Source organism: Henckelia pumila, chromosome 2, assembly GCF_033568475.1.
Source record: "Henckelia pumila isolate YLH828 chromosome 2, ASM3356847v2, whole genome shotgun sequence".
Classification (NCBI taxonomy): Eukaryota; Viridiplantae; Streptophyta; class Magnoliopsida; order Lamiales; family Gesneriaceae; genus Henckelia; species Henckelia pumila.
Genome location: NC_133121.1, coordinates 87616356 through 87641673, shown reverse-complemented (window position 1 = coordinate 87641673; position 25318 = coordinate 87616356). Strand labels below are relative to the sequence as shown.

The window sequence follows — 25318 nt, the reverse complement described above, 5'->3', positions numbered from 1 at the left end:
TATTTTTATGCATTTAAGTTATTTTAATATTTATATGTTAGTAAGAAAATTAAATTAAATATATATGAAGGACACACAATTTATTTAAGTACATGCATTCATGAAATCAATTTTTATGCTATGATTTAATTTCTATGGTTGAGCAAATAAAATATTTTAGGTGGAAATTGAAGTAGTGTAGCCATTTATGTATGGGCAGTTTCTGCCATTTATGTATGGGCAGTTTTCTGCCATTTATGTATGGGTGGTTCGCCACCAGCCTCGTACGATGGTTTCTTAGACTGATCAGTCGCACTATGGGTCACACTTACGGATAAGATCATTCGATGTTAAGAAAATAAATGCTCAACAACTCAAGTATGTATGTTATGTATTATGTATTTATGTTTATTTAAGTAAGTTATGTTATGTAATTTTTAAGCATGCTCATTCATGTATATGTATGTATTAGTATTAAATTGTTTTAAATTATTTTGAACCCTTGTTAGTATGCATGTTGGGCCTCTAGGCTCACTACACTGATATGGTGCAGGTGAGTACGTAGAGGAGCAGGTTACTCCTACCGGTGGTGAGGACGTATGAGCAGCGCTGCAGTAGCCCCGTGACCATGACAGCTTCTGAGTCACCGTGCATGATGTCATGTGAAACATTTTATTATATTTTTAGTGATTGAGGTTTATGGGAATATTTTATTAAATGTTTTAGTGCATGCACATATTTTAATTATTTTATTTATGCAGTATATTTTTAATTCTAGGGTTGACTCAGATGTTTAATTATTTTAAAGAATGCATTTTTTCTTAAGTATTTAATTGTTTATTTATTTAGTCATGTATTTATTTTAAATATTTTATCCTGTGCATATATGTATGGGCATATATGTACATATTTTATTTAGTAGTATATAAAAAAAAAAGAAAAATTTTCCGCATATTTATTTATTATAGAGTTAAGGTCGTTTCAGTAGTTAAAAGATAATTGATTATATTAGTTATTTCCTACTCTTTTTTTCAAATAATTTGAAATTTCAAAATTAAGGTGTCATACCAAGAGACCATGTTAGTTTCTCTAAGGTTTTCTTACTTAATAAATAGATATAGATATGTATGTATATACGAGTTATAAATAATACTTGAATTTATTAAATGTATTTTAGAGAATCCAATAAAAAAACTTGACATTAAATATAATTTATGATTAAACTAAATTTTGGATATTTTTTTTCTAAAATAATTAAATCTACACTTATTGTTCTTTTTTTAAAATAAAAAATATACACTTATTGTTACATACTAAAAGTAATATCATTGAGTTGCTAAAAATATAAGAAAGAGAAAAATGTTCTACAAAAAAATTATAGAACATACTCGATTAATCATTTCTATATTAACAAATTATGAAAAATGTTGACGACCAAAGTGTTCGATTTTAAAGTAATATAATTACATTATTTGTATGAAGTAAATATATGTTGCAATTAAATTTTATTTTGTAATTATAAAACTTAACAAATATCAAGTAATTATTTCTACATGACACCGTAAGAAATACAAAAACATATAATAAGAATAATGAAGTTGGGATATAAAATATTTCCATCTATTGGATTAATGAAATCAGTGTGTGTTATATGTTTTAGGTTTAAAAAAAATTTAGACATAACTTAAATATTTCATATTTTATTTTCTTAATTTCGTAGTCGATTTTAAATTAATTGCCTAAAAAGCCGGTACGGTCCTGTCAAAATCGCATTAATTTAAGAAAACTAACATTGGTAAATGAATGAGGCCGAAAGAGACACGTGCTTCCAATAATTAATCAAGCACTCTGAAAAAGATCTTAATATGATTTATTGATTTAAATTAATAAACTAATTACATTGATTGTAAAATGCATTTTTTTTTAGGGAGAGATGGCATGAAATGATTTTATATAATCATTTTTGAAAGTCGAAACCGTGCAGTTGTGAGTCAGACAGCACAGCGATAATGGCGATCCCAATACCCAGTCGGCAACTTTTCATCGACGGCGAGTGGAGGGAGCCCGTCAACAAGAACCGCTTACCGATCATCAATCCCGCCACTGAAGAAACCATCGGTGCATCCCTTCAACTTTTCTCGTGGGTTTTTTTCATTTTTCTATTTCGTGACTGTTTGGTAGCAGTCCAAGTTTTTTTTTTTTGGGTGTGTTTTTCGGATCTTTTGGGTGTTAAGTTAGTGCAGATGTTACTTTCGTTTGTTTATTGGCGACTTAATTTTTTTTTTAAAGTAGGTGGAAATGAATTGTGCAAGTTAAATTTGAAACTGGACCAGATTTTTGGGCGGAGAATCTTCCATTTGAAATTGATAAACTAGAATGGCGCAAGGCTTATGGGACTGATGGTTTTTTATTTTTTGGTGTTTCAGGCGTTATTCCGGCAGCCACTGCGGAAGATGTAAATATTGCAGTGGAGGCTGCTCGCAGGGCACTCTTAAGAAACGGGGGCAAAGATTGGGCATCAGCAACTGGGGCCCATCGTGCTAAGTATTTGCGAGCCATTGCTGCGAAGGTATGCGGGGGGTGTCTCGTGATCTGGGATTCTGTTAAAATTTGAAGAGATGGATAATCAAAATATCGAGCTTCTGTTTCAAAGTGCATATTATTGAATTGATATTTCATTCGCATCATTTCGTTGCTTTGTTGCGGTGTTTTTTTTTAGCCCGGGTTTTCTAAATGACTGAAATCTTACCTGCTTCTTGTCCTTGGCAGTTCAGGATCGTGGCTATACTTATTTTTAGCCTTTTGGCTTAGAAAATTCAAGAGACTTAGATTTTATATTGTAGAAAACAAGGAAATTTCAATAAACTGAAGAAAAGGAATCAGCTTGATACTTTGAATAGCTGAGGATACATAGGAAAGTCTGTCAACAGGTTTATGTTGAATACATGGACTTATGTGATGTTAAATCAGCGTACTTTAACAATGTGCCATCCTAATTCTACTTTCTGAAATGTTGTGTGGTGACTCATATGAATTGTGATCTTCCCATTTTACTACAATTGCGATTTTCATATTCTCAAAATAAATAAAATTTAAAGATAGTGAAATTTTTTTGCTTTAGGCTATTTTCACTTGTTTTTAGTTTTGATGCTCTCAATGGAGTAATAATATCTTTAAATGTTTTTAGATCACGTTTCTTCCTTGCTTTTAACTGTGGTATTAGATTTGGCCTTCCTTTGTACGGTTTCCGACAGACAATTAATTAGTGAGATGTTCTTATTCACTTATGGTGGGGTCTTGAATCCAGCTTTCAGGCTTTAGATTTCTAAATTCTTTTCCATTCCCGTAACATGTATAGATTACAGAAAGGAAGTCAGAACTAGCCAAACTTGAAGCAATTGATTGCGGAAAACCATTGGATGAAGCCGCCTGGGATATAGTATGTCTTTGATGTCTTTGAACATAAAATCTGATCTGTGTGTCAAGCTACATATGCTTTTTATTATCTCTCTTCTCCAGGATGATGTTGTTGGATGTTTTGAATATTATGCTGATATTGCTGAAGCATTGGATTCAAAGAAAAAAATACCTGTTTCTGTTCCAATGGAAACATTCAAGTGCCATGTTTTGAAAGAACCTATTGGTGTGGTTGGCTTGATTACACCATGGTGAGTGTGCACTCTTTGGTTGGCTGAATTGTATTTCCGAATCTGGTTTGCTAGGATAAGTCTCTTAGGTAGTGTTTAGGAGAGTTTTTGGAAAGATTGATTACCAAGAGATGTTTCCTGATTATGCTTCTTAGTCATGTTGATGTGGAAGATGTTTTTCAGGTTTTTTTTAAACTACCTTGTTCAGCAGTTCCGATTGTTGTGAATTTAATTTTTGATAATTTCATAGGAACTACCCTCTCTTGATGGCGACTTGGAAAGTCGCCCCTGCCCTGGCAGCTGGATGTACCGCTATTCTTAAGCCATCTGAATTAGCATCTATGTGAGTATATATTAGATTCACGGTTTGGTTTCTGTGTTTTGGTGCCTTGTATAGGTGTATAGTTTAACCACGATTATTTCAACTGCAGCACTTGTTTGGAGTTGGGAGAAGTGTGTAGAGAGGTGGGCCTTCCGCCAGGTGTCCTCAACATTTTGACTGGATTGGGGCCAGAAGCTGGTGCCCCTTTGGCTTCTCATCCGCATGTTGATAAGGTAATGTTTCTGGCAGTCTATGCTTGCTTTTCATTTTGGTCCATTTGTTATTTGACTAGTGTCATAACAACGATTTCATATTTGATCAACAGATTGCTTTCACCGGGAGTAGTGCTACAGGGAGCAAAATTATGACTGCTGCTGCCCAACTTGTAAAAGTATGTTTTAGTATTGCAGTGCAGTCACTTTATTTTCTTTAATGTGCAATCATTGTACTCTGAACTTTCGTCTCTTCTTCCAGCCAGTAACACTTGAGCTTGGTGGAAAAAGTCCAATTGTTGTGTTTGAAGATGTTGATCTTGATAAAGGTTTGAGAATTCCAAACTGAAGTGATAGTTTTCTCTACATTTCACATATTTTGAATAAAATGTCCTGTATTTACGTTCTGATTCCGTTGACCTGTGGTTAAAAAAGGGAATTATTTACCTACGACTGCCAGATTGAATGGGTGGCAACCAAACTTTTCCAGCAGAATTTGTGATTTCAGTGTTCGAATGTAAAATTTGCTAACACTGTTTACTGTTCAAACAGCTGCTGAGTGGACTCTCTTTGGCTGCTTTTGGACAAATGGCCAAATATGCAGTGCTACTTCTCGACTCATAGTGCATGTAAGTATAACATGAGGCATGGAACTAAGCTTCTGTGAGTGTAAGGAGTTTCCTCTCTCATTATTAGTGTCTAGTGTGCGCGTTGCGTGCAGGTATAGGAGATATTTGTGTAAAGAATTGTATTCTGTGAATTATCAAATAGTTAGGAGGGGATTACACACACACAGGCAACTGGTAATAAAATGTATGGCAGGGGTGTTTGGAAAATTAATTTTGTTATGATTGAGTGTCGAAATAGTTATCCTCACTACAAGTCAAAATAGTGTTTTGCTGGTATACAAATCTTTTAGGTGTTTAGGCACTCAATATTTTGGTGTCACACAGATAAGACCAATTAGGTTTCTTTTTAATGGTAAAGATGACATAAGTTCGGATTAGAACTTAAAAGACTCATTGTTAATCACATGAGAGAGATTAAATTCTCTCCATTTATTTATTGTAGAATCTGAAGAGAACACAAAAATAATCTTCACGATCTCTTCGGTTTAATGGTTAACTGTTTCTTAATTTGCAATATCATGTTGTGAACAATTTTATGCACATGGTATGAGTTTACTGCGATGAAACACTTGATGAACGTTTATAGGATACAAACAGTGTTCTAAATGGCGGTCGAGGCGGTCGTTTCAGGCGGCCCAAGCTGCGAGGCGGTCGAGGCGGACGGCGAGGCGGTCGAGGCGGGTGCCCGGGCGGTTGAGGCGGCCAAGGCTTTTTAAATTGAGTCAAGGTCCATAGTCAACTAATTTTAAATTCTAGTCAAAAGTCAATACATTTTAAAATCCTAGTCAAAGTTTATCTATTTTAAAACCCTAGATCTTGACTCATTTCAAAAACACTAGCCACTTTTTTTTTCATTTTTGCTCTCCCACCCTCCACCACACACCTCAGCCGCTGCCCGCCACCCATAAAAATGCTTTAAAAAAATTCAACCGCCTAGGCGGTAGGCGGTAGGCGGTCAGGACCGCACCGCCTCCCGCCATTTACAACACTGGATACAAATTGTAGAAACAAGGCTGATCGAAGATGATTAGCTAACCAACTGATTGACTCTTCTTCATTTAGCCTGGAACAAATTAATTTGATCAAAAGGACGTGTAAAAAGTAGGATTCTATGTTCACTCGTCTGTTTTAGGGTGAAAAAAATGTTTGTTTCACCTGACCAAATATAACAAGTTGAAACTCACTTTCTGGCATGGAGAAACAGTTTCTATGCTGAAACAGTCACAAATAGGCGGCTTAGCGCCTTTAAGTATCTCTTGCTGAAACAGTTTCTATGCTGATGCACACCTGGAAGTTTGTCTTCTCGCCCTTGATGGAAATCATGTCTTGAATGCTTGGTGTGTTCGACAAATTTTCCAATGACATTAGAATTTTTTTCAGGAAAGTATAGCAGTGCCGTTCTTAGGCAAGCTTGTAAAATGGTGTGAAAACATTAAGATTTCAGACCCCTTGGAGGAAGGTTGCAGGCTTGGCCCCGTTGTTAACAAAGGACAGGTAAGAAAGATTGTTTCCTTTTGGAGTTGTTATCACTTGTGGTGTTCCTTAAAAATATGTTATACGTGTGTTAGGTCTCCTTCTGCTTGAAACAACTTTGTTGGTTAGAACTCTAGGAATGGGAACCAACATTCAGTTTCTTTGTTGATGTGTCCTGAAAAAAATCCAGGAATACGCTCTCAGCTTCTTTATCAATTACTCATCCTCGTATGCATAGTTGATGTGTCCTGGAAAAGATCCAGGAATATGCTCTCAGCTTCTTTATAAATTACTCATCCTCGTATGCATAGTTGAACAAAACGAAACTTCTGTCTAGATTAAAGAGATGGTATTATTCATTACTTTTATGTTGTGTGCTGCAGTATGAGAAGGTGATGAAGTTCATCTCAACGGCCAAAGAGGAAGGTGCTACTATCTTGACTGGTGGCACACGACCTGAGGTAAATTCTCCGAATCAGTGCCTATGACTACTAAATCTGCTTATGATGATACTTACCCAAGCTTTTTTATCGGCTTGCAGCATTTGAAGAAGGGCTACTTTGTTGAACCTACTATAATCACCGACGTAAAGACCTCTATGCAAATCTGGAGAGAGGAAGTATTTGGACCAGTTCTCTGTGTTAAAACTTTCTCAACTGAAGAGGAGGCCATCGAACTAGCAAACGACACCCAGTGGGTTAACTTTCATTGGGAATAGATTCTTACATATTCTGTAGCCTTTGGTTATGATATGATATCTAAACTTATCGTTTACAGATATGGGCTGGGTTCTGCTGTGTTATCACAGGATTCTGAAAGATGTGAGCGATTGACCCAGGTAATAATATCTTGCGTTTACTATTTAGCTTACACAAAGAAAGATAACCAGTGTGTAGCATCCGCTCTTAAAACGTGGATGTATTAGAACGTTTACTTGATGCGACCTAAACTATACCATATAAACCTCCATTGAACAAGTTTGATCCATAAAGGAAGGGAGATGCAATAAATATCTTTATTTCTGGTAGGCGTTTCAATCGGGAATCGTCTGGGTCAACTGCTCACAGCCATGCTTCGCACAAGCTCCATGGGGAGGCAGAAAGCGTAGTGGTTTTGGGCGTGAACTCGGGGAATGGTAATTCTAAACGGATTCTTTATTTTTTATTTCTCAGTGTGTGTTCATATATGATGAACTTTGGTTGGTCGTTTTCGCAGGGGACTGGAAATCTACTTGAACATAAAGCAGGTGACACAGTATGTTTCTAGTGATGCTTGGGGTTGGTATCAATCCCCTTCCAAGCTATGAGAATTCCACTTCTTTGTATTACTGTTCTGGATTTAAAAAAAAAAAAAAAAACTCGTGCAGAACATTCTGAATAAAATCCCTTCTTGTTTGTGTTGGGTTAACTGTTCTTATTTTGTGAAAATCTCTTTTTTCCTTGAAACTTAAAAACCTTACGAAAGTTTTGGATGATGGAGCAACAGTCAAGATTCTTTTAGTGCTAGACATTTAAAAAAAAATCTAAAAAAAATTTTAACAATCGAGTAGGTGTTAGCCAACTAGACCCAAGTTCTAAAAAATTTTAATGATCGAGTAGGTGTTAGCCAACTAACCCAAGTTCTCAACTTTTGAAAATACCCGAACCACAGAAAGTGTAGAAACAATTCGATAATTTTCAATTAATATTTATACTCAATTCGAGAAGATATCAACAAGATAACATAAGATGCAAAGAGTAAAGGACACAAGAGATATGAAAGTTCGAAGGATGGATTCTTCTACTTCTCTTTTTCTTTCACTTAAAAGAAGGAATTCACTATAAAAATTTGCTTTTACAACTCTTTGTAACAACTCACTTCAATCTTAGGACTTATACACTGCTTAAATCGAAACTCCTAATACATAACAAACACAGTAACAAATGTTTGAATCCTTAGATCCAAACTATCGAACTCTTTGTACAAAAGCCTTCTGACTTGAGCGGTCGAGTGACTTAAGTAAACATTTGGTTGATCTTTGAATATCTGATATATGTCTGATAAGCGAGGGTTACTTTTAGCAAATAATGATATCGTTTTTTGTGTACTCAAAGTATCTAAGAATGCAAGAGAGAGAGAGAGAGAGAGAGAGAGTCTGTCAAATTCAGTTCTTGATAGTTGGATATACCTTATGCATTCTCTATTTATAGTGTCTTTTGCATTAATGCAAAAACATTGTTGTTGTCGTCATTTATTGATATAAGCTAAGGTACACTTCAATAAATGCGAGATTTAGATCTCTCCAAATATAGAAGGCAACGGTCCCACACAACTCCTGTGTGCAAATGTTGCAGTATGCATTTCGAAAAAAGATTCTGATTTTCTGATACTTTGTTAGTTGTGCATGTCTTGACAACCAACTTTTCTGATAGTGTAATGGACACTATAAGTTGTGAAGCTTGAATCACAAGAAATCTTTTTGACCGTTTACAAATAATCTTAAGTAGAATGACCGGTCGAGTGAGCTATCTACTACCAGGGTGGGCGAATAGATCTTGTAAAGGTCTTGAGCGGGCGAGAGAACTGAAGCTGTTTGAGACCGGGTGACGAATCTTCAAAATGAGCGATCGAGTACCTGTATTACAATTTCAATACAAGACAGCTAAATCTATCCAATAAAATCACCAAAACTATGAGATCTAACAAGTTCTTTTATGTTATTTTAAATATCATTTTGATTTTTATCATCTGAATAATACATAAAAATTAGTTTCAGATGCAAATAAGTAGCAGATTATATATATATTAAAATCAATACTAGTTTAAGCAAAAAACTATATCGATCAAATTTTTTTATTGTAGTGAAGCCATAACGGTAATTTTAAAATGGATATTGTAATTCTTAGTTATGAAAAAATATATGTTATTAGTATTTTTTATGATTGTTGTTGAGTCCGGAAATACAAACAATCTTGATTTTGATGATAACAAAACTTGTTATTATGTTTTTAATATAGTTACTTAAGTGTGCAGTTCATACATCACATTTTGGAAGTGATAAGCTTGTGAAACAAAATTCCAGCACACTTTAGTTTCTGGCGAGCTAAATTATTTTGATGATATATCATAGCTCGATGATCCAAATGACCAGCGGTCAAAACTACTGAACAACCAACTCAAAAAACTTCAAGTCATATCTCAGACCAGTTGGACAAAATCGGATGTTATCTAGATCAAACTGCTTTCTAAAGATGCTATTGAAACTGAACCGGATGAGCTTAAAACAGAAACCAGTAGCCATTGAGCAGTTTTGGTATTTGGGCCATATCTTGCAGCTCGATTATCCAAATGAAATGATTCAGCATGCATTACGAAGATACAACAATTATCTACAAATCATATTCAGAAGGAAAAGTCTGAATCGGAGTATAAGGAGCTGATAAACTGCACTAAAGAATCTGGTTCTGCACTGAAATTCTGCAGAGCAGAATTTCTTACACAGCTGAGTGTTTTGAGCATATCTCTCTCGTAAAAACTTGAAATCAAATGATTCTTGATTTTATGAAAAGGAAAGACAAAGAACTACAACTTTCATGTTCATCACTTTGCCCAATAAATTAATGAATCAAGAGATATAAGCAAGATAACCTGCTATTGAAAACAACATTGCGGAAAACAGAAGTACAAAAAAGCAGTAGACTCCGAAATGCAGCAGAGTTCGAACCAGTAGCCAATCAAAATCAGTAGCCGAGGCGACCAGTAGCGGATGAAACCAGTAGACGACCAGTAGCTACTGCACCAGTAGAGCCCAAAATCAGCAGAAGATGAAGAAAGTGGCTAGAAGCACAAATATGATTGTTTAAATGACAGAAACAGTACAAGACCTTTACTAATGGTCATATTCTTGTGTCTAACATGTATATCTCTCTTAGAGGCTATAAATACAACATCATTCAGAAAAAAAAGAAAGAAGAAGGGCATCTAAATAGATTCATCAACTAGTTGAGGGCTTGCCCTTAATGTGAAAAACACAACAGATTTCTTGAGCCTTCACAATCAAGTTCTTCACACTTCAACTCACTCACACACATATGAGAGATGATTTGTAAAGATTAGTTGAGCGAGAGTCTTTACACAAAGATATTAAATATTGTGCTTGTAGTCTTGACATAAGAGACGTTAAACATTATGCGGATTGTGAGGTTGAAGCCTACAATCGAGAGTGTGCTAGGAGTTTCGATTAGACAAGTGATAAGTCCTAATTCGAAATGGGTTTGTACAAAGTTGTGTACTAATCAAAGTGTTCTAGTGGATCTTTTCGAGGAGGAAGAAGGGGTGACGTAGGAGATTGAGCCCCGAACATCCATAAACAAATTCGTGCATCTCTACTTTATTGCATTTACTTATTGTTGTTGTTTTTGGATGATTTGTTGAAGCATTTTATATATTTTTTAAAGTACCAAAATGTTTCATACAAAGTGTTTGATAATTAAAATGATTCAACTAAACTATTTTTATTATCTTAAATTGCAATCTTTTCAAACGATTTCCAAAATGCTTAATCGGCTTTTTAAAGGATTATGTTGAGTGTCTTCCGCTTGATTTTCTAACCAAACTCGATATAATTTATCGGTGCTTGGTTTATTTTTGAACATTTTAAGAAAGAGCTATTGCAGCTCAAAACTTTTTAAAAGTGTGTATTTACCCCCCTCTACACACGCATTTTGATCCTATCAATTGTAGTAATTAATTTTAATTGTAGAGTACGATTAGTAAAATATGGAGTATAGATAATATTAGCCATTAATTTTATGTGAAATAACTTTGACACCAAATGTTACAAACCATTATGTTTTGTTATAAATAATAAAATTAAAATATATATTGTTAAATATGAAATATTTTAATAAGGTAGGTAAGATGAGACAGATGTTTTAGGTTTAATGAGCACTTGAATCCAATTGACAAATCACCAGTGTTCTCAAAAGACCTATTTACAATACTTGTAAAACAAAATTTTTTTTTAATAAACACTATTAATTAAATTTTAATTTTAAATATTAAAAATCACAAATAATTTTTTTATGAATATAAAAATATATATATTTTTAATAAAAACGAAGCTTCGATTTTATCTTGTTCAATGACTACTTTTTTCATAATTCGTTCACCACCAAGTTTTGAACATATGCCTCCCAACACTGACAGAAGCTCTCATCAATAGACCAAAAATGTTTTTTTTTTTTAAAATGAATTTCAAAATATTTAAGTTATATATGACAATTCGAATAAATACTAGCGCCTACTATATCACGATGCATGTATAGTTAATTATTTTTTGTGTTGTTTTTAGTATTGACATGCTAATTTAAATATTAAAAAGTTTAAAAGATAATATAATGATTAAAAAAATTAAAAGCAAATAAAATATGATAATTATAGATAAATTATATATAAATTAATTACTATATATTTTTTTAACATTATTAATGTTTATAGATGAAGATAAAATTATAATTTTTAAAATCGTTAATATTTTATAGATGATGATATATTTATAATTTTTATTTAGATTTTTTAAATTAATTGAAAACTAGTTAATATATCATATCAATTTTAATTAAATATTAGTCGCGTGCACACGCGTTGCGTGTGATTAGAATGTGAATATTATTTATTTTATATATATAGTACTTTTTTGTTTCAAATCAATTTAAATTTTAAAATAAGATGAAGACACAAAAATGGAGAAAATCATGGACAAATAAAGTTTAAAATAGAGATAGAGATAGAGATTTTATTTTTTTTAAGGATATTTTAAATATTTCGTCTTTGACACTAAATTAGTTTTAATTCGCTTACTAAATGGTGCTCTTCTTTAATAATATAGTAAGATATAGTAACATAAGATATGACTAAGCAAGTACATATATTTATTTGAGTATTAATTAGTTTAATATTCTTTGTTTTTAATGTATAAAATTTTAAATTATATAAAATCAATAACTTAAAATATGAAATTGTATGGTATTGTTTAATAATAAACTATTACTCTCGTGCAAGCGTTGTATTCTTGTAAAGTCCGTGTTTTTTTTAAGAAAAAAGAAAAAATACGAAAAAAAATAAATTGTAAAATTAAAAAATACAGTGTTTTCATAAATAAATAGACCAAAACGTAACAAATACATCAATTTTACAGGTGGATGATTTTTTCGTAAATAAAAAGACATCAAATGCCACAAAGTTAATTATGTTATTTGATAAATAAGAAAATATACAGTGGCTAAGAAAAGATAAGGTCATATATGACTAAATTGCCTGATAATTTTGATATTATTGTGAATTAACTAAGATTATAACCGTAATCTTAACCCAACATCACCGATTAATTAAAAGTTAGTGAATTAAAAAGTTTATGTTATAATAAAAGTACCGTTTGGTTTGAGTGATAGGATAAATAATCCATAGATAAGTAATATAATGTAAATTAAAAATAAATAAGAAAAAATAGTTAATACATTATTTGATTTGATGGATAGATTGTAATTTATTTGATTTAATTGATGTAAAATTATTAATTAATAAATAGATAAATAATATGGCGAAAATAAAGCGAAATTAATTGGGATAAATTATACATAGATTAATAATACATCAAACCAAACAATACCTAAATATATCATATCAAAATCGGGTAATTAATTAAATTTTAATTAAGTTCAAAATTAATTTTGATTGTATAATGATTAGAGTGTCAAAACAAGCTAATGCATTTTGACTAAATAACAATTATTCTGACCAATATATATATATACGAATATCCAGGGAAAATTGATAAATTGGTCCTATAAATTTACCATGTTTGGATTTTGGTCCGCTATCTTTGTCATTTTTTATTTAAGTCCACTATCTTTAATTTATTTAGAAATTTGGTCCTTTTTCTATAAAGATTGTTGAGTTGACATTGACAATGAAGATTTGAATAGGTGTTCTGGCCACGTCACAACCACACGTGGAATTTAATATACAAGTCATATAAATTAGGCAGAAAAACTTAAAACCCTCCCGACTCTCTCATACACATCCACATAAGAAAATCCCTTCTTTCTCTCCACAAATCCCTAAATTTCTAAGAGGAAGAGAAGAAATTTTACACGAGATTACTCCGGTTCCATGGTTGCCGAAATTGGAGGGTGATGTTCTTGTTTTTCAATTCTTTGATTATAGGTTTCTCTTGTATTTATTTTAATTGTCTTGTTCTGATTTTTTTGGTCCAATCTCGTTTTGATTTTAATAGGTTTCTCCTCTGATTTTAATAGTCTTTTTCTGAGAATTTGGTATGCGAGAGATGCATTACTGGAGAAGGTTAACCAAGAGTGAGCTTTGGAACTACACCAGAACTTGATTCAATATCTTGAAAATGAAATTGAGTTATTGTTTATTGGGTTTTTAGTATCTTTTTTTTCCTCGAATTCAGAGGATGTGGAGACGACATCATGAGATCAAAACGATAGCATTGCTGCAGCTGTAGGAGTGGGAAATAATTATGAATAAACTTGCCAGTAATCTCACCAAAGTTGGTCAGGAAATCAGTTTAAGCAGTTTCAGAAGTTGAAGAACTTGCCAGTAACCTCACCAAAGTTGGTTAGGAAATCAGTTTAAGCAGTTCCAGAAGTTGAAGAACTGAACTTTGATACAGGGCTCAAGAAATATTACAAATATTTTTATGGAGCTTGGTTTTCTATTGTCAATGTTTTTTTTATGCAAATCTCTTGTATTGGTCAAAAACTTTGATGTCAAAGTAGTGAAATGCTTAGCATTGGGGCAATCGATTTTATACTCTGTAAATTTGAGTGATCTTGAGTGGATGGATAAACTTGTATCATTACATCGATTATTGATGGCCGTGATTCAAATGAGAATGAGTATTGAGATTTAATTTATTGTTTCATTTTATACACTTTTTTTCTTTGGTGCTATTGATTCTCATTTTTAATACAATTTTTGGCGTGAAACTTATGACCGCAAAATAGCACTCCTTTTACTTTTTGAAATTTTACTTTTTAAAAAGATCAAATTCTTAGTCATAAAGTCAATGAAACAAACAAATCAAATAAAGAATCTAAAGCACACTAGTTAACTGTATATTATATAAAACAAAAACTGAAACCTGGAAGCAGCCCTATGTAATAAGAGCAGACTAAAGCTTGTTAAGTTCTGGAATATCCATGGTAGCTGCTGCTGCTGAAATCAAATGGCTCAAATCAATAACTGGGATTTCACCGGTCAAAGTTGCAGTGATATGAATGGAGCCATGTTCAGTATCCCTCCAAATATACTTATGTGGCACATCTTCATTACTTTGAACCAGTTTCAATCTGCACTCTCCAAATATTTTGTCCTAATAACACCAAAGATTCTGTCTAATAGATTATTTCCTAATAACACCATATTATATAGCTACCTAGTTTTCCCACGGCTTGCATCTTTTAAAAAAGAAAAACAAAAAAAAACACCTAACAGTCTACAACCTAAGTAAATTTTAGATCACTCCAAGAACAAAAAAATTCACAGTTCAAATGTTGCTTTATGCCATTTTTACACTACATATGCAGATTCAGAACTAAAGTAAACTGAAGTCTGAATCATTTTATATCAACACAAAGAAATCAATGACAAAGAAAACATCGATTTGGACTTATAAAAGAAACTAAAACTAAATAAATGATGCAAAATGGCAGCCCAAAACATCAACACAAACTACAACAGGCTTTTCTAAAGGTAAATTCAAACTGCTCGGATTCATTCAAACATAATGGATTCAAAAATTAGATTCATAAGCAAAAAAGATTAAATCCATTACAAGATATTGTTCACCCATGACAAAAGATTGTTCAAACATAATTTTGATCTAATGCTCAAAATAACAAAAGTAAAACCGAATATTAGGTGACCATAAACAACCTAATCAAAGCATCTTCTTCTTCCCTTTGTCTTTTCCAACTCCGGATGCATTTTTGTTTCTTAACTGTAACGAAGGTGAGTTTGATAGTTCCCCGAAATGTTTTCCTCCTTCAGCAACATTTAAATTGGAGCTTTTGAATGGATGCATATTGTTTCTTGGTATTGGACCTCCAATAAAATGTGCAGGTGCTCGTATATTAATTTTATTTGCTGGATTCTGGCATTGCTGGAACTGAGCATACATTGAAGGTGGTGGGACAACATCATTAGCGGAATTTGAGTGTCGCCCTGAAGCTAAAGTTGTTTGGAGTGTACTGGCATTATTTTTAACCTATTCAATAACAAATAAAAAGATAGTGTTAACACAATTAATTTAAAAATATATAGATGAATATCAGATTACTAATTAATTACAGCGTTCATGATTTCAGTTTCAATTTGAGATGATATGCTTGTTTTGTTCATAGTTACAGCCGTAGATGCATCACCAAACACCTGCAAGTGTCGATAAGATAAAATTCTAATTAAAAATACCATGATAGTATGTTGAAAATTAAAATTACTATTAAACTGAAATTTATAAACAAAATTTTATCATATTTACTTACATTTAACATATCAAAAGAACTTGAGGATTGTCCAATAAGTACATCCTTATGGAGAGACGATTTCCTCCTCACCTAGATCATCAAGTTCATGTGTAACACTTAGGAAACATGATGGACTATTAATCATGATAATATATCAATGATAATTTAATAATATTCATACCTGCAATTTTTTTGGCCCAACTGGTGATATATCTTGTGTAAATTGACTTTGAATTTGTTCCTCTTCATCAAGTCCTGTTTCCACATATGTCAGATTTTTTACTACACCAGTGGGAGGACAAGTTCTCTTGTTATGGCCTTCGGCCCCACACCGACTACACTTGAGTGTATGTTGTTGTCGTTTCATCTTATTGGCATTTTCAATCAACTGCGGTTTACCCTTATTTCTCTTTCTTCTCTTTTGTGGTTGTTCATCACTTTCCCTTCTTCTTGCTTTCTTAGGCCTACCAACACTTTTTTCAAATATTGGTGGAAGTGGAGAAATATAGTTAGAAGCTTGCCACTCACGCCTACCATTTATAGGTATAATAACAGGAGCATACACTTTTTTATAGGTCTCAACACTGTAATATGGATGTGTGAAGTCATGGTAATCCAGCCTTTGTGTGTAGATAGCACATAAAGCATGATTGCATGGAATTACAGACAATTCTCATTTCCTACATCCACAGGTATGATTTTTCAAATCTACACTATATTTGGTTCCAAGTGCATCAAAGCATGAAATTTGATAATGAAATGCATCAGCTTTAATAGGAAGACAATCTCCAACTTTTTTACTTGTCTTTTCTATGATTTTTTCAATCTTGGGACAAAGTATCCCTTTCCACTTCTCTTGAGCTCTATCTCTATTAGTTTGCATTCTTTGCATTAAATACTCCAGTATCCATTCCAACATAGAAATTAATGGTTTCTCCCTTGCTTCCAAAATGACACTGTTGAAAGACTCACATCCATTATTAAGTAGCATGTCACATTTAGGAAATTCTTGAAAGTGTGATCTACTCCACTGAGTAGGTGTCTTATCATTGAACCATTGGTAGGCATTTTCATCGAGTTCTCTGAGTTCTTTCATTTTTCTATCAAATTCATTAATAGTTGATGCCCTAGCACACTCCCACACAGCATGTTTGAATGCTTGTCCCCTAAAACCAGCGTTTCGGAAGTTGGCATGCATATGCCTAACACAAAACCTGTGTTCAGCATTGGGAAAGACTTCTCGCATTGCTTGGATAAGGCCTTTCTGTTTATCTGACATGAAGGTCCATTCATAATCCCTCTCGATTTTGAATTCCAACTTTAGCAAAGACAAAAACCAACCCCAAGTTTCTCCAGTCTCTTTCATAACCACAGCATATGCAATGGGAAAAATGTTGTTGTTTGGGTCAACACCTACAGCTGTCAAAAGAACTCCAGCACTTGACCCTCTCAAATGACATCCATCAATCCCTATGAAAGGTCTACAACCTGCCAAAAATCCTTCTCTCAAGGTATTTAAGCACAAATATAATCTATCAAATCTACTTAGCCCGGTGGAGTCATCCGTGCCTACAACAACAGTACTACCAGGGTTAGCTCTTTTCACCTCATCTGCAAAATCCCATACAAGAGAATATTGTTCATCAGCCGGGCCTTGTACTTGGTCAACAGCTTTTCTTTTGGCAATATAAGCTTGATAGTAAGAAACATTGCATCTCAAATCTGCAATTGCATCAAATCTGAATCCCTTGACATTTCTTTTTGGATCAGAGCTGAATTTGTTTGCATATTTTTTAGACAACCAACTAGATTTCAAATTTTTCACAAAGAAACTCGACCCACAAGTATGCATAGGTACATACTTTTTAATCTGAAATTCACCTAGAATTTTCAATGCATGGAGCTTCCAACCACACTCTTTGTCTGCACACTTTGCATGAACTCTAGTCTTGTCATTTTTCGTAATATTTATGTTCCTTTTTTCTTTAATAGTTTGTGAGTGTATGGAACTCCTCAACTATTTTTTTTGTGCAAAACACCATTCCAAGTTTAAAAGTAGGATCATATTTCTCCAAATGGTTGAAGACTGGAAATCTCTGTGACTCTGTTTCACTATCCGAACCATTGTTACTTTTCAAATCATCCTCACTACTATTCAAATTCTCGTCACCTGACTCACCAATCATGGAATCGTCTAATATCCCGATGCTTAATTGCTGATCTCCAATTGATTCTACTCCAATATCAACATTTGTATTGAACAATGTATCATCATCTTCGTCGTCATAACAACTGTCACTAAATTCATCACTTTCACTTTCTCGAACATTTTCATCTTCAACCTCTGCCCAATCACTTCCATTTTCATCACTTTTATTTGTGTTCCCTTGCTCACCGAAACATGAATCCTTAATGGCAGCAAATCTATTGAAAATAATATCATGTTCCCCCTCCTCAATGTATATGTCCACTTCTCTAGAAGTTTTCAATCTCTTTTCACAGATTATCTTCAAATACTTGTCATTTTCGATCACTATAAAATCAATATCATCATTTGTATAACATCTCATTGGATGCTTTACACCCCCATGTTCAGCAACCATTTTAAAGTACTGCAACATTAACATATTGAAATCATAGTAATCAAACTTATTTATATGACCACCTACATAGGCTGGAAGATCTCCCACGTGGAACTCGCCTCCATAGTGAATAACCACAGTAAATAGCATTGTTTTTGGATCTGCATACACATTAAAACAATGAATATTATATTAAAGAAAAAACAAAAAATAATTTCCATATAACAAACAAGAATCATGTAGATGAACGAGAGAATGATTAAATTCAAAATAAGGATCGATGCAAATGAAAGCGAAAAAACACAAAAAATAAAAACACATAAAGATTAAACATTTCATACCATATTTCGGTGGTGGTAGATGAAGATCGGCTACAGCTCGAATCCGCATTTTTGTAAAACAAATTATCTTATCGTGTAGAATTACTTCTCTTCTTCTTAAACCTTTAGGATTTGTCGAGAGTGGAAAACAAAATGGATTGCTTACGTTCTATGCATATAAGATATGAAAGGGTTTTAAGTTTTTCTGGCATAATTAATTATTGTGTATATTAAATTCCACATGTGTATGTGATGTGGCTAAAACACCAACTCAAATCTTCATTGTCACGGAAAAAACATGCCACTTCAGCAAATTGTTTAAAAAAGGACCAAATTTCTAAACAATTTAAAGATAGTGAACATAAATTAAAGATGACAAAAATATCGGATCAAAATCCAAAAATGGTAAACTTATATGACCAATATATCAATTTTCCCCGAATATCCATTCAACTGTCCACACCTTCTTCTTCTTCTTCTTCTTCTTCTATCCAAGCGAAAAAATGTTGCTGCGTAAAGTAAAAGGCAAGTCCATGCAATCTCTTCTCACCAAATTTTCTCTTCTCTCGATGCCAATGGCTGCACTGAATCTTCATGTTTCTGCTCGTAGCAATGATCAAATCCTCGGGCCTCCTCTTTCCCATGTAACAGACCAACCTGCGCTTTATGAGTGTTGCTTTCAAAGTAAGAATACTTACACTGATTTCAATCTTTTTCTGTCGATTCCAGATTAAAGGATTAGTGGGTTCAAGTGGTTCCCGTGGATACTGTTCCGGTTTTGTTGCTGGAGTGAGAGCAATGTCGTCGGGCAAAGTTGTGCGGGACCCAGAGTGCGTATCGTATCTAAGCCAGCGGGAAGCAAGGGAAATCGATGAAATTCTCATGGGTCCATTTGGGTTCAGCGTTGATCAGTTAATGGTCATTTTCTTGTGTTAAAGTTTAAGTTTTTCAGCTGTGGTTTTGTGTGTTTATTTGTTGGGTTGAAATTTGGAATGTTTTGAATGTAGGAATTGGCAGGTCTGAGTGTGGCTACTTCAATTGCTGAGGTAAAAATTTTGGCTGTATTTTGTTTTGCAATTAGTTTCTTTATGGGGCTAAAAAAGCAATTAAAGAGTCAATGAGCTAAAATCCGTTTGGAAAGCTAATATCTTCTGCACTTGATATTTTTCTCCCCTGTTCCACAGAGATTCTCATCTGTTTCTGCGTGAAATTATCTCAAATTTTGAGTTTCCATGAACATCGAGGTTTAAAAAATGATATTGTTCTGTAGGTCTATAAACCGTCTGAATTTAATCGTGTTCTTGCTATATGTGGCCCGGGGAATAATGGAGGTGAGGGTCTTATTGTGGCTCGCCACATGCTTCATTTTGGATACAAACCAGTAGTCTGTTATCCTATACGTACTGCTAAGGCTCTTTACAATGGACTGGTAACACAGGTATAACATATATATCGAGTTAACTAGGATTCATATTTCAATTATAAATGTTGCTTATGAACGAGTTTTTGTAGTTAGAGTCATTGCCCATTCCATTCCTGTCAGTGGAAGATCTGCCGTTGGATTTGGCAAAAAGCTATGATATTGTAGTGGATGCAATATTTGGGTCCTGGGATCATGGTACTTGTACATTCGTTAGATTTTGTCTTTCTGTAAACTCATGCATGAAAATATTTGTGTGAGTTCTTCGGCGGATTTCTGCTGCAGGATGCTGTGTTTCTAAACTCCTTGAAATTATTTGTTCATGGTTACAAACTTATGGAGTTATTGTGAAAGTTAAGTTGTTGATCATTCCTATGACATGTTTTTAGCCAAATCCTTAGCTAACCTGCTTTCTTGAATTCCATGTCTTGTTTAGGCAAATTCGTTGAGCGATGTGTGTTATTTATTAAGAAATGGAGAGCAATGTGTGTTATTAAGAAATGGAGAGAATGATTTAGTTCCTTTATACCTTGTTTGGTTGGCATTTCCGTCCTGGATTAGTTATTCGAATAGATAAAAAAAGTCAAAGGTTTCTCTAGCCAAAACACGTGCATTTTGAAAGTTCCTTATTTAGCTCCCATTTGGAGGGCATTGCAGGGAATCATCCAGTTCTGTTATGAATTTAATCCTTAACTCTAGGCTGAGATAGTATAAAGCTTCTGCCAGAGTAACAAAATACATTGCATTAACTGTCTAGCATGACTTATCGTCTATCATCTTGCGGGCAAATGCAATCATAAAGGAGAAGACATTTTTATATACAAGAAAAATGGTTTATATGATTTTCAAAAATAAATGGTTTATGTTTAGTACGCATGCGAACAACAATACAAAGTAGTTGACTAGATTTTCTCGGCATATTACTTTCTGAAAACAATTCTGTTCTGAAGTTTTCATTGCTATAGTTTTCTTTAGACATCCAACTCTCCCATGTCTTGGAAAACTTATGAAATTATTCTGGACGCAATAACAAGTCTAAATTCCTTCAATGGATAATTCAATATTTCTGAATAAAGAAATGCAGCACATTTTCCTACTCTAAGAAAGAGATTCACAATTAGGGACAAGAGGAAAGCATTTTTGCCAACCTCACCATCCCTGGCTTCTCCTTGTTCCCGCAGCATCATCGGAACTGGACCAAATAGTACTGCATTACAGATGGAGAGGGCGACGGTTATAAGATTAAGCATAAACGTATTGCATGGCTGCCTCGGAGAATTATGTCAAAGAACTGCTTCTCTTCTAGAAAAATGTGTGCTTACTTTTTAGGGTGCTCTTTGTTCATCTGTCGCTCATAAATTATACATCATCACATTTGGTGTTTGTCTTCAAATTTGATTCTGGTTTATATTAACAAAAAAAAAAAAACAAATTAAATCAAAAGAGCTGCAGATTCCAGTGGTTAGCTTTAAACGTGTAATTTTATTCATGTACATTTCAAGTCTCATTAACTCCATTGAGCTCAAGATAAGGGCACTTTCATCAGTTTTCTGTCATCTGCTATTGTAGTAGCCTTCATTTTACTTTTATCCAACTTTGTGCCTTACAATTTTACTCAGATCATCCAGGTATCCCAAGGCCTCCTTTTGATAATCTGATACAAAGGTTGGCAGCATTAAGAAATCTCAATCAGAATGAGAAATTATCTGCCATAGTATCTGTGGATATTCCATCCGGTTGGCATGTTGAAGAAGGTGATCTTAATGGCAAAGGCATCGAACCAGACATGCTGGTATGCTGTCAAAAAAAATTTATTGTTCACCTCATCCGTTTACTTTGTCTTGCTATTGATGGGAACAAAAAATGCTGCTACCACTGTGTATAGGTTTCATTGACTGCTCCTAAGATGTGTGCCAAAAAATTTTCTGGTCGACACCACTTTCTAGGTGGCAGATTTGTTCCCCCATCAGTTGCAGAAAATTTCAAGCTGCAACTGCCAACATATCCTGGGACTTCTATTTGTATCAGAATCGGAAAGCCTCCACAAGTCGACATATCAGCTATTAGAGAGAATTATATCGCTCCAGAGTTCTCTGAGGACCGAGCTGAGGTCGATCCCTTCACTCAGGTATTACTTTATGTCAACCTGAGTCGACTTGGCTAAATTGCATGTAGTTTGAGATGAAGACTTGCTCTGTAGTATGCAAAATTTTCTTCTTTATCGGCTGAAGCATTTTCTATTTAACTAGTTCCAAAAATGGTTGGATGATGCGATCACATCAGGGATCAAGGAACCAAATGCTATGGCACTGTCCACAGCTGGAAAAGAAGGGAAACCGTAAGTACCGCGCCTATGTTATCAGTTGCCAGAGATATGCTTGCAAGTTAAACACCATGACTATTGTCTATGAATTAGTAGGGATGTTTGGATAGAAATGTTCTTCAGTTTCTATAGTTTTACTTTTTGTGTTTTTTGGTGCTTTTTGTTTTTAAATTTTAGTTGTTTTTCTTTTCTTTCTTTCTTTTTTTGGGCCTCTTGATTATTGAAGATTTTTATCTATTATTAAGTTGCAATAACATGAAGTTCTATGGGTTAGTTATTGGCTAGAGAGCAATATGTATTGAGTTTTTGCTAGGAAATGCAGCCTAGATCCAAGTGTTTAGGTGAATAAGTTATATCACGAGCAGGGATCAAATTAGAAACGAGTGTATTACAGAAAAATTTTAAATAGCAGAAATTGAATATTAAGTAGAGTTGAGAAAAGGAGAAGATAGTTAGCATTGACCGGGCAGAGTAAGCTGTATTTAAATAATTGAAGATAATATTTGAGGCTGTAATTTGAAGGAAACCAGGATCCAAGCAGAAGTTCCAAATAGTTTTAGACTAAGGCGGTGATGATGGAGGTGGTGGTGATTGTGTTTTTCATAACAGCATTTGTAAACTCATGGAGGTCTACTAAACCAAGTATTAATCCGAGATCAATGCATTTATCGGTATATGCTGGAAAAGAATACGAGTGAAGAAACTAGATTTTGCAGTCTGTTGGGACTTAAAGAGTCAGTTGGTTAGTTTTGCTTTTATTTTTCAATAACTAGTCACACGAATCTTCTTGTTTTGCCCTAGCTCGGTAAGAATGATGTTGCTGAAGGGATTTGACAAAAATGGTTTTGTCTGGTGAGTTCAGCTTTATCACACTTATGATACCCTTGATAAACTTTTTATCTTCTTTTTTTCCTTTTGTGAAATCTCTACCCCTTATCTTCTGAGTAGGTATACAAATTATGAAAGTCCAAAGGCTCATGAGATATCAGAAAATCCTCGTGGAGCACTCGTGTTTTATTGGGGTGCTTTGTTCCGTCAGGTATCTCATACATTCCCATTATATACCAGGTGATGTAGAAGTAAAGTCATCAGTACTTTTTCTCAACTTTCTTTAGACAAGGTAATATCTTGGATTTCCTGTCACAATTAAAAAATATGGAGGTGTAAAACATGAAGCTCGAGGTACTAATATATGTGAAGATTACCCTCTAGTCTCCAGCATCCCTAAACCATCCTTTCTACCCATGGGAAGTTCAAGGAAAAGAAGGATTCTAGCCACCATTTTTCTAAAAGACATGGATTTCATTCTCAGCAATTCTGTCAATAAATGATTATCCCTTTGGGGTAACTGTTGGAATTCGTCCCTTAGTAGGGATAAGAACGTTTCTTGAATTTAAATTAGGCGCTTTATGAATAGAAGGCCATCTTGAATTATAGTTCTTGAGAAAGAAGGCCTCAAGAATATTACAACAAAATAGGTAGTAAGGGCAGGAAATGAGGAAGCAAGGAATCCCAGCTGATCGAAACGACCTTACCTTCAACAGAGCCACAACTCGATCCATCACAAGGAGCCAAAAACACATGGTAGCTTGTGCTTCCTATTAGTTACAAAATCAGTAGGATTCCCATAAAGTTCATACCATCATGAAGAATATATGTTTCAATAGCATAATGTCTCTCTTAAATGAATCCAAAGGTTCATTCTGTGTTGTTGCTCTAGGTAATAGTTGAAGGATCAGTGGAAAAAGTTTCAGATGAAGAATCTGAGCAATACTTCCAAAGCCGTCCCAAAGAGAGACAGATCGGAGCAATCTTTAGCAAACAGGTTCCCTTTTCCAATTTCTATGTTGAATTTGACCTCTTATATCTTGTTAATTTCTCCATTTTTCAAATGTTTAACCAAGTTGTGTCGGTTGTTTTTTCTTCAGAGCACTGTGATCTCTGGACGGGAGATTCTCCACCAGCAACAAGAAGAACTCAAAGCTCGATTCTCTGACGGGTTTGTTATTTTTTTTTATCTCAACCACTGAATGCTAACTATGCATCTACTCCGGATGCACTGTTTCAGCAGATTGTATAGTACAGTAACATTTGACCTTATTATCATCCACGAGGCGAGCCATCCTTATTTCACTAGTTGCGTCTGAAACTAACTGCAACATCTGAACATGGTATCCAGAAGCCTGATTCCAAGACCCAAATACTGGGGAGGATACAGACTCAAACCGGAGCTTTTCGAGTTTTGGCAAGGGCAGCCATTGAACTTGCATGATAGGTAAGATATTGTCCAACCATTGATGTGTAGACATTGCAAATACTAATATTGCATAAATCACTATGTGGTGAACACTTCAGGATCATCGAGGTTTTATAGCTCCATTCATCCTTCAATATTTCAGTCAGCCGTCCATTATATTTGGACTCCTTCGAGCTGAGATTTGACAGGGTCGATTGAGCCATTCGCAAGCAACATGGCTCGGCTGGCCCATAGACTCTTTCGACTAATGTGATCTTGTACTACGACATTGACAGGTTGCGTTACTCTCCGGAGGATGTCGATGGAAAGAGAGCATGGAAAATAGAGAGATTGGCTCCATGAACGGCATTCTTGGCATCCTCGCAGAGTTATTCTTGCTTCTTGCCACCTTTGGCTTCTTGCTTCATTCGTGAACGAGTTTGCATATGTATTGTGTACATATATATGAGCACGCATACAATTGGGGAAGGACGCAAGATTTAAGTCAAGCAGGCGAAACACACAGAATGGGACGACAAAATTAACAGTTTCGGAATATTGCCCAGAAAGTAGAATACTTTTTTGTTTTGGCATCCCAATATAATCCATTCTTCTTTATAACTACTTGGTTCCTTCTGGTAG

General features: G+C 34.3%; 2 protein-coding genes and 1 long non-coding RNA gene across 4 annotated transcripts; all 3 read left to right on the top strand.

Annotated features, from left to right (window-relative positions):
- Positions 1-1922: 1922 nt before the first annotated feature.
- On the top strand, positions 1923-7669 carry LOC140879555 (aminoaldehyde dehydrogenase 2, peroxisomal-like). Its single transcript, XM_073283314.1, has 15 exons — positions 1923-2097; positions 2406-2548; positions 3338-3418; positions 3499-3647; positions 3877-3969; positions 4058-4181; positions 4274-4339; positions 4423-4489; positions 4713-4789; positions 6170-6283; positions 6646-6723; positions 6804-6955; positions 7040-7100; positions 7291-7397; positions 7478-7669. Exons 1-15 carry the CDS (start codon positions 1989-1991, stop codon positions 7566-7568), a joined length of 1512 nt encoding a protein of 503 aa, XP_073139415.1. The 5' UTR covers positions 1923-1988; the 3' UTR covers positions 7569-7669.
- Positions 7670-13314: 5645 nt separating this feature from the next.
- On the top strand, positions 13315-14180 carry LOC140885177 (uncharacterized). Its single transcript, XR_012150828.1, has 2 exons — positions 13315-13434; positions 13539-14180. It is a non-coding gene; the product is annotated as an uncharacterized lncRNA (long non-coding RNA).
- Positions 14181-19170: 4990 nt separating this feature from the next.
- Positions 19171-25226, top strand: LOC140879928 (pyridoxine/pyridoxamine 5'-phosphate oxidase 1, chloroplastic-like). Of its 2 annotated transcripts, none has more exons than XM_073283910.1 (14): positions 19171-19341; positions 19427-19615; positions 19705-19743; positions 19968-20135; positions 20210-20315; positions 21746-21909; positions 22003-22245; positions 22367-22455; positions 23242-23292; positions 23389-23479; positions 24161-24265; positions 24369-24439; positions 24620-24715; positions 24973-25226. In XM_073283910.1, exons 1-14 carry the CDS (start codon positions 19201-19203, stop codon positions 25037-25039), a joined length of 1620 nt encoding a protein of 539 aa, XP_073140011.1. In that variant the 5' UTR covers positions 19171-19200; the 3' UTR covers positions 25040-25226. The 2 variants fall into 2 exon arrangements, with proteins under 2 accessions (XP_073140011.1, XP_073140010.1); XM_073283909.1 differs by having other exon boundaries at positions 21737-21909.
- Positions 25227-25318: the final 92 nt, after the last annotated feature.